The 18,386-nt window shown below is 50.8% G+C and overlaps 1 protein-coding gene across 1 annotated transcript in view; it reads right to left on the reverse strand.

Annotated features, from left to right (window-relative positions):
- Positions 1-558: 558 nt before the first annotated feature.
- The window catches only part of LOC119399286 (beta-hexosaminidase subunit alpha), a 276,820-nt gene continuing 258,992 nt past the window's right edge, over positions 559-18,386 (reverse strand). Inside the window, exon 13 of the mRNA XM_037666102.2 lies at positions 559-876. Coding sequence (XP_037522030.2) covers positions 813-876 — 64 coding nt within the window. The 3' untranslated portion in view covers positions 559-812. The remainder of the gene's footprint in view (positions 877-18,386) is intronic.

Raw genomic sequence — 18,386 nt, forward strand, 5'->3', positions numbered from 1 at the left:
CACCTTGAAATTCGTGCAACAAACACCGTGACGTCATAGATTATGACGGCGTTTGCTGGAATCTACGTAGTTCCTAATCGGTAAAAATTAAGTACATTAACTTCTGATAGGGCCATAGACTTTCATGCCTAGTTTGAAGAGGTTTCGTTGACCCAATGTCCCCAGAATACGACAAATACAGTTTCAAATCTGTGACGTCACGCACGGGAATTTTGGCACGAAATTTAAAAATGGAACTTTGCCCTTGATGTTCTCCTTATGATGGTGAAATTAACTACATTCGAGTTCTCAGAGCACACTTTATCAGTCTTAACCTATTCATTGTATTATTTCAGTGTCCCTTTAAGAACTGAGCAAAGTCCGAGCCCTGCCCTACGCGAGCCCGCCTCCTCAAACCCGAGCCCGGCCCGGGCCCGCCGTGAAAACTACTTTACCCGGGTTTTCGGGTAGGCCCGAGCCCGTGCAGTGCTCTAACTTGAACCACGTTCTTCCTAAACCAAGGACCAATTATTTTCAGTTACTGAATAAACACTTTCTAAGATCGGTTCATGTTCGGTTCGGCACACTTCTTACGAGGCATATCTATCATTATTTAACTGATTTCTGTGATTTATGTGTTTATAGATGTACACGATTCGATAACATGAAAAAACGCTTTATTTAAAGGAGCATCCTACGTCTTCATCCTTCAATGCTCTTCCTTACAAAACAATGTAACTGATCTCTCTGAAACAATGAAAATGATGTGTGCTATAAAATTCATCGTTTAGATTTGTGCACGTGGGAAGGATTTGACGCTTCAGCGGCACTGCTTAGATAACGCTGTCGCACTCGCAGTATCCAGGGCCATTTTGCGGTTCGACTGCAAGGCCACGCCTGCGGGAGAGAAAGAAAGAGACGGTTGCATTACAGGCAGCTGAAAAAATTTGTTCTTTGCCTTTCGTAGCACGGTTTCAGTTCAAATCAACGTACCACTGCATCAGGTAGGACTGTCAGGCTAGTTGCTCACTCATTAATTTCTTTACTAACGACTTGAAGCAAGTTTAATCAATATACCATCAATTACAAGTGCGCGTAGAAAGCGATTTATTGTCGTTTCCGGCCGGCGTCCGGCCTTCATAAGAATGCCAGGTATTCCGGCCTTTGACCTGTATTTTGATCCATTCGAGGTGAAGCTGCAGACATGGACACCGACACAAAGCCCCAATCGGCGTGGCTAGGTCTGCGTTCTTTATTGGCCATACACAGCAATATGTGCGTGACTACACTGTAAGAAAAAAAAAAGAGTCAAAAGATGGTCAAGGCCGCGTGACTCTCTTCGGGTATGCATTCGACCCCTCTTGCAGGGTAGATGAAGAGAAAGAGAGTTAGCATTTCGGCTTGTGTCACGGGACTTTCCTGAAGCACGTTTCGATTGGCTTCCGTGATGAAGCCACCATCGTACACGCCATACGTGTCGCGCGTTCACCGTTTGGCGTCTTTGTGGCGCGGTGGCTCGCCGACGGAGCCAAACGGGCTGGCTCCGCGCCAAGGCCTGCTCTCACAGTCTGCTCGATCTCTTGGAATGCGTTGCGTCGGTAGCGCGGGTTGCGTCAGTTGCCTGTTGTGCAGTTTTGTGTTCGAACAAAAATGCGCATCTTCGGTGGCGTTGACGCCAGGCTCCGTGCTCGAAGTCACGCTTGGAGGACGGGATATTCATGGAGTTGCGGACACGGACAACGTGCGCCGGTTAACGGTGAGTGTACTGCTTTCGTGTGTACTAATTATATAGCTTTAGCTGGGCGTCTGCAGCAGCTGTGCCGAAGTTATCTGCCAGCCATTCCCAACAGCAGCCTGCGTCCGCGGGGCTGTTGCGGATGCCCAACTAAAGCTGTCAGTTAACGGGTTGACACCGTTATGCACGCTGCTGTACAAGCTCCCATAAAATGAGCGATGCAAACAATTATCAAGGGTCATTTTTTGCTGATCGCACATTGTGTCTGCACTGCTGAATGTGGAAGATGTCGTTTTGAGACGCGCTTTAGTCTACTTCACAACAGCATTTCCATCATCCGTGAGTGTGCAGCGTACTTCCGCGCGTGGGAACGTGAAGAAAAGTCCGTCCACAGAACGTTTAGACGAACTATATATTATGGTTTTTTCTTGGCTTAAAGACGGACCGTGGTTTGAAGTGGAGATATAGTAAGATGCTTCCAGCATGTACGCGTTAGTCACTTAAGTTGGACACGCCTCGCCGGTAAGGCGACAAAGCTAGAGACTTTCGACGGCGCGCATTCTTGCGGTCGCCGCCGTGCACTTTTAGATGCGAAGTATCTTATGGCGGAGTTCCAACCGGTGGTGGTGGTGTGCGGCGTGACCACCTTACTGCGCATGCGCATACCCTCTCCCCTCCCCTCTCCACTCCCGCTCTCCCCTTTCACCCTCTGACTTCCCCTCTCCCCTCCCCCTTTCCAATCTTTCTCTGAAACGCGGGCTAGACATGCCAAAATTCTCTCTTGCGCAACGCCGCGATGAGCACCAGCGCATGCGCGTCCCCTCCCCCTCTCTCTCCTCTCCTACGCTGCCCCCTCTCGCACGCCTGCCGACTGCGTTCCCCGCTCGCCCTGTGAGAATTAACGGCCAGGCTAGAGGGAAGACAAGACGCGCGTAGCGTTCTCTTCGCGTTCCCCGACGCGAGGTCAGTAGCATGCCCAAAGAACGCCAACGGAACGCGATCGTGCAAGTGCTCCGGCTTCGCATCGCCTCATGGTCCCCTTTAGCGGGAAATGGTGTAATTTTTAAAGACGATAGTCTTTCTTGGGGAACTTAAACGCAGAAATTTTGGTCTGTCTTTCTGTCTTTCTGTTTGTCGGCACGTCCCTCGATTCAGCTACCCGGCCAAAGTTGAACCACTTGCCCAAGGGCCAGCCGTCTTGAACTGGTATGGCTGTTCATACTTGTGAACGTTGTCGATCAAAAAGTAAATATCATGCATATCTGAGGTGCAACATCACTAGGTAAGTATTAGGTGGCGTGTTCCTTTAACAGAAAATGCATACATACATAATTTTAAGGACCCTAGTTTCTTAAGCTGCGCTGAAAATGCATAAGAATGGAAGCTTGAGCGAGTTGGTATGCGTTCATCTTTGTTGAAACAGCGCTCACTAGACGACGACGAAGTAAAAGAAGGCACACGACAGGCAGCGCCTGTCCTGTGCCTTCTTTTACTTCGTCGTCGTCTAGTGAGCGCTGTTTCAACAAAGCTGAAAATGCGACTGCGCTGAAATTTGCCTTCCTCCGTGCCCTTCGCACGAGCTCATTGTTGTGTTTCGGTTTCGGTTCTGTATTGCACTGTACGAATGCCATGGGTTGGTGTTGAAAAGCTTTAGTTTTGAGAAGGCCAAGAAGGTGAAAAAAAATATTTAAAAAATGAAAAAGCAGCGTTGTGGGCGGCCTTCAGGCTGCCGGTTGTGGGCGCCGCTCTGGCGTTCCTGTTTTACCCAGGCGACGTGTAAATAAAAGAGTGTGTGGAGAGTACTCGTTGAGTGCGGACGTTTCTCTGCTTCAGCGCTTCGCGCCAAACCGCGTTTTCGGGCTGGCTGGCGTCCCCGCCGGTCGCGTTGGTCACCGCCGGTCTTCGCTTGCTGCTGCGCCGGGACTACCAGCACGCAACACAGCACTCATGTTTCCCGACGTATTGTCAGATGGCGTCCATATCTCACACAGCGCCTCTTCTATCGTCTTTACACGACATTTGCAGCGAAGCACGCAGATACGCGGCCAATTTTTTTTCCTTCATTTCTGTTTGCTGTTTTCGTGGTTTTCCAACATCTGCGATGACGCTATAACAGAATAAAGTGAGCGTACGTGATTGTGGGAGTTATGTGCGCTAATTCTAGCATATGACATGTCTGATCTCGACGTAGACGGCGTCCGCGCGCGTTGGGTGTCGTTCGTGCACTCATACTCGAATGTGTTTGCTGAGCAGTGAAGGATGGGTTACGTTTGTAAAACATGCGGTCAGTAACCGCTCACGGCGTGCCCCTGACTGCCGGGTGTCGGAATATGCTGGCGCAAAGCCGTGCTTATTCTAAACACAAATTTTGAAGCTATTTCTCAGAAAAGAAGTGCTTTCATTCGTGCATAGCCAGTGCCTATTGCGAAACGATATTCCCGTTGCCTTTTACGTGAAAATTTGTTTTCGTTGGGAAATTATTTCGAACGAAACACTCGTGTCAGATGTGTGTACAGTAACGGTTTGTTGAACAAAGGGTGCTTTTAAATACTAATAAGCAGTGTGTGTGTTGTGGTTATTCCCAGAATCCCGGATCACTTCTCCCGCCTCTTCACTCCAGTTGACTGCCACACTCGGAGAAACGAAGGTGTCGCTTTGTCTGGCGCCTCGCCGCTCTTGATGGAAAAATCAACAGCGGCGTTCGCCCTGTATTTGTTGATGTATTTTTCTGTGATATTTTGCTTTGTATTTGCTCCCCTTACTCAGTGCCCTATTGGGCCCTGTAAGGTATCATGAATAAATAAATAAATCAAAGCGAACGAGGCAGTCGGTCCTACATTTCCTTTGGTTGGACGAGACGACGTAGGAAAAGAGGTGAGTGGCACCCACGCAAAGGAGCTTAAACCAATTTCGTTTGTTGTTTAAAGAGGCTCACGTGATCTTGTGCTGCAAGTCTGTCGCCAAGCGACGTGTTACAAAAGCTCTATTTGCAAGTTGTTTTACACGATAACGGCAAAAAACTTGGTTCCTTACCATGCCGGTTTGCATTTGTTGTTTTGTTCTGAGCCTTCATTATGTGCATGTGAACTACTTTGTGTAGATTTTGCAAACTTATGCTGGAATTTCATTTTATCATCATAATATCACCTTCTGCTTTTCAGATACCGTTTTTATGGTGCTCACGCTGAACAGGAGTCACAGCCTAGCAAGTCACAAGTCTGATGCCTCCAGCCGTCACCACTTTTAGGGGCGAAGCTCCTTAAGGCGGCACCCGTTCGTCCCTCGTAGTCGTAGTCGTAGTAGTCGTAGTAGTCGTAGTGCGTAACCAGTCTTACGCTTTGACCTCCAAGGTGGTGCCGGTGGGAGATTTTTCCTGTGCGTTGTTGAACAATAAAAAATTCGCAGCGTGCGCGTTAACTAAAAGCCGAATTCTTCTGTCTCTCATTCCCCATTAGCAGCCATTGGCATGTTCCAGTAGGAAACGTTCGTAGAAGTGGAAGTGTAAGTGTTACCTAAAAGCCGACTTCTTCAGTCTCTCATTCCCATTAGCAGCCATTGTTTACCTCCAAGGTAGTGCCTGGTGAGATTCCTCCTGTACGTGATTAAACAATAAAAATTTTGTTCAAAACGCCGTTGATTGATGAAAAAAACCAACGAAAGACGCCAGATGTTTTGTAAAAGCAAAACGAAAGAACGCCAGATGTTTCTAAAGCAAAACGAAAAGACGCCAGCTGCTTAACGAAAGACGCCAGATGTTTTCTAAAGCAATGGTTTTCTAAACAATGAAAATTCACAGCGTACATGTAAAATTAAAGTGAGCTGCAAGTCGTCATAACTCATCGAACCTTTAGTATAAACGCGCCCGATCTCACGTCGGTGATGATGTACTGGGCAGAATTCACGGAAGATTCACGGTTTACCGATGAACCTCCGCAGCTTCGCCCACTCATCATCATTCACTCCGTGGATATGCTGTGATTTTTTTTATTTATTCTTGATCACAAGTAATAAAGATTGAAACATGATGCCTATTTCTGCAGTTTATATTGCACTATATGACACTATGCACATCAGTCACACATTTTAGCTGGCTATACTCATACAAGCATGTAAATGAGGAATACCTAAATTTATTAATTGCACATCACAGACCATCTTTTCGCGCTTTCTATATAACTTTGCCAGAAAATATTACATGTGTTGTTTTGACGAGTTTTGTTAAAATAATGCTAAAATTGAACTATTCTTTTTTGCAGTCGCTGGGCAGAACGGCAAGTGTTATTGGACTTGCTTAAAATGAATGTGTGGGATGCGGAGCCGGTGAAGGACGGATCCCAACATAAAACAAAACAATTTTTATTAACGTAATAGCAGCAGCAGGGCAAGCATGCCGATGCTGCGCTTCGGAAGGTTAGAGAAACAAACATGAAACCAAGCTTGGTAGCTTGGGTTATATAGCCAGCAGTGGTGACGTAAGCCTCCGACGAAACTGCGTGGCGCTGTCTTTTATCGGAAGCGTGTTGGAGCAGGTAGCTGTGTCACGCCGGGCTAATCAGTGACGAGACGGAGGCTGCGTAGGTCTGTGCGCAGTGGTCGTCACATCACCCCCCCCCCCCGCGGAGTGCAGAGCCCTCAGGGTCTGTAAAAATCTGGGAGGCGTACCAGACGTCCAGAGCGTGTCGTGAAAGGAGTGGGCTGCGACGTCGGTGGCTGTGGAAGGACGCCAGTTGAAAGAGTGGCGCTGCCAGGTTCGTTCGCCGCGATGTATGCGGGCTTGAGTCGGTCAATCGAGACGCGGACGTCGTTCCCGTTCAAACGCAGGGTGAAGTTCTTGTCGTCGCGATGGACGACTAGATAGGGTCCACTGTAGGGTGGCTGGAAAGGCCGGCGGACGGTGTCGTCGCGGAGGAAAGCATGCGTGCACGATGCTAGCTCTTTGAACACAAAAGGTGTGGGCTTCCTATGGTGGGCTGCAGGGGACGGGCGTAAGGCAGCGATGGTGCGTCGGAGCCGGGCGACGAAGTCGGTGGGGTCTGACGTCGTAGTGCTGGATGGCAGAGCTGCGACAAATTCACCTGGCAGACGGAGTGGTTCCCCGTAGACGAGCTCTGCTGGCGTAGCATGGATGTCCGGCTTGAAGGTGGCGCGAAGACCGAGGATGACAGCTGGGATGGCCTCGAACCAGGTTGAGTCCGGGTGGCACATAATGGCGGCTTTGAACTGTCGGTGAAAACGCTCGATCATTCCGTTGGCGCAGGGATGGTAGCTCGTGGTCCTCAAGCGTTCAAACCCGATGGTCAATCCCAGGAGCCTGAATAGGTGAGACTCAAACTGTCGCCCTTGGTCGGTGGTTACGCGGCGGGGAGCGCCGAAACGGGCAATCCAGCCGGAGAAGAAGGCCGAGGCCACGTCTTCCGCGGTGATTCCCTCGAGAGGCCAGGCCATCGAGTGTAGCGGTCGATGGCAGTGAGGCAGTAGCGATAGGGTCCAGCCGGGGGAAAGGGTCCTATGATGTCGAGGTGGACGTGCTCAAACCGACCAGAGGGCTGAGGGAATGTTCCGAGTGGTGACGTGACGTGCCTGGTGACTTTAGCGCGATGGCATTGAATGCAGGAGCGCGCCCAGGTGCGACAATCCCGCTGCATGGAGGGCCAGACGTAGCGGTCAGCCACGAGGCGTGTCGAGGCGCGTATGCCGGGATGGCTGAGGTTGTGGAGCTGGTCGAAAAGACCACGGTGATGGGACAGGGGCACATAGGGCCTGCTTCGTCCTGTCGACATGTCGCAACAGATTGTAGTTGTCGACCCTGGGATGGGGACTTGTTGCAGCTGAAGTGAGGACGTGCCCTTGAGAAGTTCCTGCAGTTCGGTGTCCGTAGTCTGAGCCTCGGCGAGGACGTCTGCTGTTATCTGCACAGAGCTGATGGCTGCTACACGTGAAAGCGCGTCGGCGACCACGTTGTCTTTCCCGCTGACATGTTGGATGTCGGTGGTGAACTGTGCAATGAACGAGAGTTGGTTGTGCTGTGCAGGCGGGAGTTTGTCGCGACGTTGAGAGAAGGCGTAGGTAAGAGGCTTGTGGTCTGTATAGATGGTGCAGTTCTGTGCTTCCAGAATGTGGCGAAAGTCTTGCACTGCTTCGTATATCGCCAGAAGTTCTCCGTAGTAGGCTGGCAACATTGTCGGGGCGGTAGTCGTGGTTTCCTCAGTGGAACTGGCGGTTGAAGGGGTCGTTTTCCGAGCTTCGAGCTTCTTGGAGAACGCCAAGGGATGCCAGGTGTTTTCCACGCGTTGCATGAGGGTGGCGCCGATGGCGAAGCTAGATGCGTCCGTGAACAGTCCAAAGGGAGCGTCTGGCACGGGATGGGTGAGGAGCGTGGCGGTGCAGAGGGCGGCTTTGCAATCTTCGAAAGTTCTCGCTAACGTCGGTGTCCACGTGACGGGTTGGTTTCCTCGTAGGCCGGCCAAAGCATCATGAAGGGAAGCCTGGTAGTCGGCAGCGTGTGGCAAGAAACGCCTGTAGAAGTTCAGCATGCCAAGGAAACGGCGAAGGTCTTTAGCGGTGGTGGGTTGAGGGTAACTTTGCAGGTCTGAGATGCATTGAGGCAAAGGCCGAGTTCCCTCAGATGAAACTTCGTGGCCGAGGAAGCGGACGACGGAAGCGCCTAGCGTGCTTTTTTGGATATTGACGAGTAGACCGTGGTCGTCGAGGCATTGGAACAGCAGACGAAGGTGCCTGTGGTGCTCTTCGGCGTCGCGGGAAAATACCAGTATGTCGTCAAGGTAAATGAAGCAGAAGTCGAGGCCGCGGACGACTTCGTCGATGAAGCGCTGAAAGGTTTGTCCAGCGTTCCTCAGGCCGAAGCTCATGAAGGGAAACTCGAACAAGCCAAAGGGAGTGATGATTGCCGTTTTCGGGACGTCATCCGGATTGACGGGTATCTGTGTGTACGCCTTCACCAAGGCTAGCACAGAGAACACGTGGCAGCCATAGATGCGATTGGCGAAGTCCTGTATGTGGTGGATAGGGTACCTGTCCGGGATGGTGCGCGCGCTGAGGGCACGGTAGTCTCCGCAGGGCCGCCAGCCTTCGGTCTTCTTCGGAACAAAGTGGAGCGGCGAGGCCCATGGACTGTCAGAGCGGCGGGCGATTCCTTCGCGGAGCATGGCCTCGAACTCTGCTTTGGCTATGCGCATGCGGTCCGGGGCAAGGCGACGGGCGCGGCAGAAAACCGCGGGGCCTGAAGTTGTCCGGATGTAGTGCACGCTGGTGTGCTGCACTCTGCGTGGCAGTCCGCTGGGGCGCGTCAGTCTGGGAAATTCGGCGAGGATGGCGTGGTACGGCGAATGATTGTCAACACTGAGTACCTTGATGCTTGGCTGTTGGGCGGTCGTTTGCTGGCCTGGTGTGGAATGCCCCGTTGTCGCGTCGATGAGGAGGTCGTTGCGGCAGTCCGGAAGGAGGTTGTAGTGGGCCAGAAAGTCTGAGCCGATGATTGGCTCGGCGACGTCGGCGATGACGAAAATTCCAGCGAAGGTCACCGCGTATGTTTCTGAGCTGGATGTGCAGGCAGAGCGAGCCGTACGTCTTGATTGTAGAGCGGTTTGCCGCGCTGAGCTCGAAAGACGTAGGCGGACGAGGACCTTCAAGATGGGATCGCGGGTAGCAGCAAATGTCGGAACCGCTGTCGACAAGGAACCGCTGCTTCGTGATTTGGTCGCTGACGAAGATGCGACAGCCTCCGGATGGCAGCTTGCGGCCGTCTCTACGAGCTGCCGTTGGCGTTTTCCGCATGCCCAGCAGAACAGGGTGGTCGACATTGCCGGGCTCTGTCCCCGAAGCGTCGGTGGTAGTAGCACGGGCCGTTGTTGTCGGGTTGCCGCGACGAACTTTGCGAGTGGCTGCGCTGGTGCATCGGAAGACGTTCACCCAAGCGTTGTTGAATGGAGTTGAGCTGTCGATCGATGTCGTCGATGCGGCGTGCAAGCTACGCGGTGTTCAGCGGTGCGGCGACAGCCTGGATGGTGGGCGACAACTGCGGCAAGGAGACCTCGATGACGCGATCAGCCATCTCCGCAAGTTCGTCGAGGGGTAGCCTAACCTGGGTCTGCAGAATTGCCTGGGCGTGCGGCGGGAGTCGTTGGAGCCAAAGCGCTCGCAGGAAGGAATCCTGGACTTGCAAGCTTCCCGCGAGCGCACGCATGTGGCGCAGGAGCTGCGAAGGTTTACGCTCAGCAAGCTCTGTGGACTGAAGTTGCCGCACCTTCTGTTCATCCGAGAGCGACAGGCGGCGGATGAGTTCAGTCTTCAGGTGTTCGTAGTGGTTGGCCGTTGGTGGGTTGGCGAGAATATCTCGGACCTCGTTGGCATAACGTGCGTCGAGGTGGGCGACGACGTAATCGTAGCGGGTGCGGTCTTGCGTGATGCGCGCCAGGGAGAACTGGGCCTCGACCTGGGCGAACCAGACTTCGGGCGAGTCCGCCCAAAACGGCGGAAGCTTGACGGCGACACGCCAGGCGTCGTATGAGGCAGCGTGCAGGATGCCTTCTGCTGGAGCTCTGACGTCCTCAGCGGAGCCGGCAGGCACGGCCTCTGTTGTGGAGGCGCTGCGGGAAGGCTGCTGTTGCTGGGTCTGCAGTGCTTGTTCAAGTTGTTGCACTTGCTGGCGCAGAGCGGCGAGAGCTTCCGGGTCGGCCATGGCGGTGCGGTTTTTTCGGTTTCCGGGTCACCAGATGTGGGATGCGGAGTCGGTGAAGGACGGATCCCAACATAAAACAAAACGATGTTTATTAACCTAATAGCAGCAGCAGGGCAAGCATGCCGATGCTGCGCTTCGGAAGGTTAGAGAAACAAACATGAAACCAAGCTTGGTGGCTTGGATTATATAGCCAGCAGTGGTGACGTAAGCCTCCGAACGAAACTGCGTGGCGCTGTCTTTTATCGGAAGCGTGTTGCAGCAGGTAGCTGCGTCACGCCGGGCTAAATAGTGACGAGACGGAGGCTGCGTAGGTCTGTGCGCAGTGGTCGCCACAAATACTTCACTATTTTCAACAGTAGTCGCGCAAAAGTAGAGCAAGGGTCAAATGCGTAGCTTAATATAGTTGTGGAGTCGCTTGACGCTTCGGTGTGGGTCACTTGACGCCCCCGTAGGAGTGTTACCGGCAAGAGTCGTCTGACTCCCTATAAATCGTATAGGAGTCCTACCACTCTTCCTTGATGGTCAGGGAACTCTCCTAGAGCGCTGCGACACTGACCCACCTAGAGAGCCACCGTGACTCTTTAATTAAAGAGCGTCCTATAAGTGGCAAGTCAGAACTCTCCAAAAAGAGTCACGTATACGCCTTTTTTTCTTAGAGTGTATGAGACCAAGTGATGACAGATTATATCGCTCATTTCTTGCTCCCGGGCAGAGAGTCAGTAAAAACGCGGCAAGTGTTTCAACGCGCTGGCTTGCACGGTGAAAATTCTTCAGAAATTTGGTGAGGGGCGAAGCATGCAGGGAAGGGTTTTCAGCTCCACTAACGCGAAATCTGTGGAGGGACAAAGCACGCAGTGTGCGCCGGTGTTTCCAACAGCGAAATCACTGCTAATGAGCAATGAGAGACAGAAGAACGATTACATACAGAGACCCGCAGCACGCTTTTAGTTAACGTGCACACTGCGAATCTTTATTGTTCAACCAAGCACAAGAGAAATCTCCCAGCGGCACTACATCGCAGGTCAAGATCCAGTGCCTATATATACGAGGTGGCCGGTGTACGGTTGTGCAGCGCGAGCAGTCGGTTTTTAACACGAAAGTGTTTTATGCCGGGGTCCACCAAGACTTCAATGACGTATTTCCGTCACGAAAATGACGTCGAAAAGAGGTACACGATCAGATGGCAAAGAAAAAATGGTTCCGTCACCGGGCATCGAACCCACGACCGCTCGATCCGCAACAACAGATGCCGGGTGCGCTATCCACTGCGCCACGGTCACAGACTCTAGAGGCTTTACAAACGCGCCTTTTATATCTACCACTCTCCCGGTTGGCGGGGTGGTGTTGCCATCTGGAAGCGGTAAGGTAAAGTAATTCGCCATTACTATGGCCTCCGCGATTCGAACATGCAACGCGTTACACGCCCGTCCCATTCGGCGCGTTTTCAATAGCAGTTTAATTTTGTCAATGCCTTAACACACCGCGAGGTGGCGACATAGGCACAAGCGTGGTAAAAGTGTCGGCCTCGCTCATAGCATCACGCTAATCCAAACCAAAAATAATTCTGCGACGCGCGCCTGCCACACCTGGCTGTAACACCGCGTTCCCCGCTCACGCGCTCGCCCCGAGAAAAGTCACGGCCGGGCTACCAGGGCGGCACGACGCGCTTTTTGTTTCCCTCTAGTCCCGCCGTGGCGTTCAATCACATTTTAACATGCCGCGAGATGGCGCACAAGTTCTGCGTCCAATATGCGACGCTCTTCTGGCTATTACACCTCGTTCTTTGATTACGCTTTCACCGTTGACTACGACGGCTACCACAAGGGTTCGTTTATTCATTTAGTATGGACGTTAGCCCCGGGATGGAGATGTACCGCCAATGATCAAAGTGGGTGCATACACGTTAAACGGTGCCATTAGCTGCCAGACATCAACATACATTGTGCCAACTCTCTTATATCAATGTACAGTAAACATTCAGTAACTTCTATAAGGGCACGCTTTACTTTCGTGTTTTTCGGATTCCTATGACGGAGGGATCAACCATATTTTTTCAAGAAACTGACGAGCAGACGCTGCCTCCGTCGGCGTTGTCTCTCGCGGGTGAGGGCGTGTTCTCGTTGCATGCGAGCTGGTAGTTCAGAGTTCATCGCAGAAAGATCGTTCCCATAGTCAACGCGCGCTTTTCACTCTCTCTCGCCACACGGAGAGCGCTGAGGCGGTGGCGCCCTCTCTTGCGCTCAAGCAAATGGAGCAGACGACGATGCACACGCGACAGCAGACGACGATGTGCGACGCACGCCGACACGCGCTGCACGCGTGCGTCGCGTGTCGCCCCTAAAAGCAGGAACTCGGGTTGAAGCGGACTGTCTGCGCTGTAGGGAGGCTGCCATCTTGATGTAAATCATCGCGGTTTGGTGGCTATTACGGTTACCAGCCAGTAATCTCTACGATATTACAGAAAATGCGACGTGCATGCGCGAAGGGCCTAACGTACAACGCATCGCTGTAACGCGTCATGCAAGAAGCGCACCCAAGTACCCTTTGATCTCGTTGATAATGTATCACTTACGCCCAGAACTATAATATATGCTGCGCAAGGACACTGCCTGTGTACTACTCGTAGTACACAGGCAGTGTCCTGCTGCAAGGTAGTTGTGAGTTTAAATGCAAGGGTTCAAATAAGCATTTAAAACGAGGTTTTTGTTAAGTGCCAACCTGTCCCGTCGACTTCTTTTCGTTTTGTCGTACGATTTCCGCTGGTTTTTTTAGCGTTAGCTACACTTGCCTAGCCGGAGCCTATTTCGCGTGGATCCTCAGAGCCGTGCTGCGCATGCGCAAGGTTCAGTGATGTCACACAGCTGGCACACCGCTCTCCGCCACCGCCGCGCGCGACTCGCCGCTGCTGGTCTGCGCATTCCAGAGGAGTGACGTCGTAGCCATGGTAGACACACTGGCGCCAGCGCGCGCGCAGCTATTTGCCTTCGCTGTGCAGTCGCCGTCTGACACTCGACTGGAGCCGCGTGATAGCGCCTCTGACTGGCGTTTGCAGGTGGGTAACGCGATAGAGAAGGAGAGCGCAAATGCTGCTCAACGGCGCAGAAGAGGCGAGAAGCTTATCTCATAGGATCCCAAAGTAGTTGCCTGGCAATTAGGGGTTCAGCGTACGAAGAATGAACAGAAGAAGGCTAATAATCCTAGACAATCTGGAAAGCTAAGAATAATCAGCTGAACCTTTGCTAACGCTACGTATATCCTGGCATAGCCGATCTAAGCCACTGCAAATTTTTTATCCTTTGTGTTGTTCTGAGTATGGAGTGTAGGCTTAAAGATTTCAGGGAAAATATTCTGTGGCGTCTCAAAGGTAGCCGCAGACGGAAGAAAGGAAGTGTAGATCGACGCCGCTTTAGCGGGCAGGAAAGATCAGCGACATGCAGTACATGCCGTGGGTGACAAGTGTACGTCGTGAACTTGCTGGCGTCGCCTGAAGAACTTTGTTCAGCCTCAACGCGATGTGTGGCATCCGAGACCTAGGGCGGCTGACGGAGAGGCCCAGCGGCGGGAAGAACAACAGTAACGAGCTCAGAAGCTGTCTTCCGGTTAGCAAGGACTGCCGCGTGGCGTTCGTTGCCTAGCAATGCCGAGCAAAGCTTAGTAAAACTAAGCATAACTTCACAGCACTTAGCAGAGGATAGCAATGTCTAGCAAAGCATGGGAATGCCTAGCAAAGGTTAGCAAAATTTTAGCAATGCCTAGCAACAGTTAGCATAACCTCGCAATACTTCGCAAAAATTACTATTATCTCACAGAACTTAGCAAAACGCAGCAAAAACATAGCAAAACCTCTAAACGCCAGGAGCAGCTAGGTGCCAAGTAGCTCCGCTGTGTCTCTATTCTTGAGCCACTAGCGCAAGCTACATCCAGCTTTTTTATTGCGATAGCAATTATATGGACACTCTCGACGGATTTTTGCCGTCGCCGTCATGTCGCTTATAAATTCCGAATTGATAAGATCCCCCCGCGTAGGTATGTTATACCGCGGGTAAAAGCGCCCGAGCGATGTGACGAACGCAGCCGCAGCAGAGGTCAAACGAGCCGGCCCATCTCCGTCGCTCGGAGGGTGCATGCGATAACATCACCCCGCTCGAGAGGCCTGCCGTCGAAGCAGAGAGAAACCGTTCCGCCCGTCTTGAACGAACATCAGAAGACGGGAGGAAGGGAGGGGGTCGGTGTCGCTCGAGCAACAACTTTGAACTTTGATCCTGACGGCGCGGTCGCGATCGCTGGCGCGCGCGCTATCTCGGCAGCCATCTGCGGGCGGCACGTATACCCTTCCACGTGCTGCATTCTTAACGCGAAGAGACTTTGCGGAAATAGTATCTCTCCCTCGAGCGCCCGTATTCTCTTACACTAGCGTTTTGCGCAGTTACGCGAGATCGGATCCAAGTGTTAGCTACCAGGCTCACTTCGTATAACGCTGCAATTTGCTGCTATCGCATTATTGTTTCGCCCTGTGACTTTTTTCGTGCATGACAATCTGTGATGAGTACACTGCGAAAATTATCTTCATGTGTTGCAGCCTAATGACATGCAGTTTGATCAGTTTGTTTGAAAATTGCAATGCAAGGTATCGTTACATTTCGTTTTGCAACTTTTGCGGAAAAGGGTTGAGTAAAATGACGAAATGAAGGAACATCCCGGCATCAGATTGAATCAACTCGCACAGGACAGAGTGGGTTGAAGATTATTGGGAGAGGCCTTCGTCTTGGAGTGGACATAAGACAAGACTGGTGGTGGTGATGATGATGATGATGGCATATTCGACATTCGATTTAGTGTTAGACGCAGGTTTTTGTCGTATTTTTATAAATTTCGTATTGTCAAGTTTTATTATTCACACACTCATACCTAATTGCGAAGGAATAGGAATCATTGTTCATAGAGGATATTTTTGCATTCTCCTGTAGAGACAGGACATCATGCACATCATTAATGGCAAAGAATAAATATTAAAAGATGGTTGAGGGCCTAAGCCAAGAAAGGGTCAAGGTAAGGTTGAAGATCATTGTGCAGAAGTTAAAGACAACGTTAAGTGTCAGGCAAAATAGCGACAGCTCATAATCGCAGCTAGAATTTGTAGAAATGCATATCTAGTTGAAGTATTAACAGGGGAGCCTATCCATTCGAAAAAATGTGGGCAGCTTGCATTGGACTAACAGCGGAGCTTGTGGCCTATCAAGCTTCTATCGGCTGCTGCAAGCTCGGCAAGTCGTAGTTAGGATTGCTAGGCGTTGCGAGCCTTGGCTATGTAGAGCGTAGAACTATGTTGTTTGGCAGAGTGTCGTCGTGGCTGCGGGAAGCGACAATTAATCAGCATGTTCTTAATGAGCTCGGTCTTAGGTAGGAATTCCTGTATTAGGAAGGCTTCAATTAACAGGTCTTATTCAGCAAGGTCCTAATTAGGAATAAAGGTAATTAACTAGAATAAACTGGAGATCATTGAGACAGGCATTCGCCCTCCTGTGAACTGAAATAGGCTGAGAATGATGATGATCATAATGAAACTTAATTAGCAAGGTCTTAGGTAGAAATTCCTGTATTAGGAAGGTTTTAATTAACAGGTCTTATTCAGCAAGGGCCTAATTAAAAGTAAACGGTAATTAACTAGAATAAACTAGAGATCACTGGCACAGGCCGTCGCCCTGCAGTGAACTGCAGTAGGCTGAGAATGATGATGATGATCATAATGAAATCTAATTATCAAGGTCTTAGCTAAGAATTCCTGTATTAGGAAGGCTTCAATTAACAGGCCTTATTCAGCAGGTCCTAATTAGGCATAAACGTTAAATAACTAGAATAAACGGAGATCACTGGGACAGGCCTTCGCCCTGCAGTGAACTGAAATAGGCTGAGAATGATGATGATGATGATCATAATGAAATTTAATTAGCAAGGTCTTAGGTAGAAATTCCTGTATTAGGAAGGCTTTAATTAACAGGTCTTTAATTAGGTCCTTGCTTAATCAGCAAGGACCTAATTACATATAAACGTTAATTAACTAGAATAAACTAGAGATCACTGGGACAGGTCTTCGCCCTGCAGTGAACTAAAACAGGCTGAAAATGATGATGATGACGATCATGATGAAACCTAATTAGCAATGTCTTATAAATATGACGAAGAATACGCAGAGAGAGCGCGCCGGCCCAGCAACGCGCTAGAAGGTTGACGCCGAGCATGATTATGATAGTTATCGTTACTCTGCACGGCCTAACGTCGAGCTTAAACAGTTCCGCTGTTACAATTTTACTGAAGAATGAACATTGGCTGGTTCTGATACGGTACACATTCTCAACTCACGACTAGCAACTTACCGTTTCCACTTTAGCGAAAACCACTGTATTTTCCCTGTTGAAACACATGGCAGAAATTTAAAAAATAACAAAAAACTGGAATAATATTACGCACAACACAGTGTGCGATGGAGCCAGAAATGACAGCTAGGACACTAATTGATATGAAGGCAATGAAGTAGCGAGGTGGATCAAAGAGTGGTGGCCGATATTCTAGTTGCGGTTGCGGAAGCTGGGGCGCCATGGAGCGGGAACTATAGCGACGCGAAAACAGGTGCCGGCGGCTCCGTCACGGCAGCTACCGCAGCGGATTAGTTAATGTTTGTCACGTGACGCCTTCTGTAATGTAATCATTGTTAATTTTTGCCAACACGGGTCCCAATGGGGTTTTTTTATCTCATCTATCGCAGTCAAGACATGCATTGCATTCAGTTAAGACCGTTTGTGTAATCTGCTTGATTATTCACTTTTCGTTTGCGACTACGTGCCGCGCTCTCTGGATTTCTTCTTTTTTTGTTTTATTACGAACTAATTGCTTTGTGTCTCAAAGAATAACTCACAATGTGGGTATCAACATTATGTCGCATGTAAATTGCGATGACAGCCGATGAGGTCCCTTCGTTGTTGACGGCTCTCATAGAAATTTACAAGTGTAAGGCAAGAAGAGCCTCCATATTGCTAGCGAAGCACTCACAAAGGACGACATAGAAAGAGACAGGACAACCGCTAGTGAAGATGAGAACACAGATACGGTGAGAAGACAGGGCCTAAGGAACTAGACAGATAACTCGTTAATGCATTAAGCTGGGCTAGTTGGTATTGATTGTAGGCTTCCATATTGCTAGCGAACACACAAAAAATCACAGCATTTCCACGTGGTGAATGATGATGACTGGGACGAAGTGAACTCGCGCTGCAGCACGGCGATGGCATTGGCGCGAGCGTGGTCCTTCGTGATGGAAGATATTGTGACTAGATTGTTTGATAACCACAATCTGTTGCACACACCGCAACTATGGCCGAAACTGTTATCAAGGAAGACCCGCTGGAAGCGCGCGTCGGCGCCTTCAGGCAGAGCCCGCCTGATGCGTTTTGCAGCCACTTCACGTGCACGCACAGCCTCGGGCTCTGCCTGCCGGTACGCGCGCTTTCTCGCAGCTTCACGGTCCTTCACATTTTGAAGATCCGATTCGCGCCTCAGCCGTGCAGCTTCGGCCTCGCGGGCTCGAGCGGCGGGGTCTTCGCGCCGCAGCCGTGCAGCTTGTCGAGCAGCTTCGGCTTCGCGGGCTCGAACGGCGGAATCTGCTTCGGGGCGTCGACGTGCAGCTTCGGCCTCGCGTGTTCTCACCTCAGGATTCTGTCTGCGAGCGCGCGCTGCCGCCGCCTTCTGTGCCCTCCGTTCCGCAGCGTTGTCTTCCATCTGGCGACTCCGAGCTAAAGAGAAAGCGTGCCAAGAGGGAGCCTCATGGCGCGTTACTTCTGAAACGTCGTCATCTTCTTCTACTGCATACCAGAACACGCGCAGTAAAGAAGAAAGTACAGTGTACTAGAGTAATTATTCTAGTACACTATAGAAGATAGAATGCCAAACAGGCGAACACGCACGAGTCTGGCGAACACG

Source organism: Rhipicephalus sanguineus, chromosome 7 (genome assembly GCF_013339695.2).
Source record: "Rhipicephalus sanguineus isolate Rsan-2018 chromosome 7, BIME_Rsan_1.4, whole genome shotgun sequence".
Taxonomy (NCBI): Eukaryota; Metazoa; Arthropoda; class Arachnida; order Ixodida; family Ixodidae; genus Rhipicephalus; species Rhipicephalus sanguineus.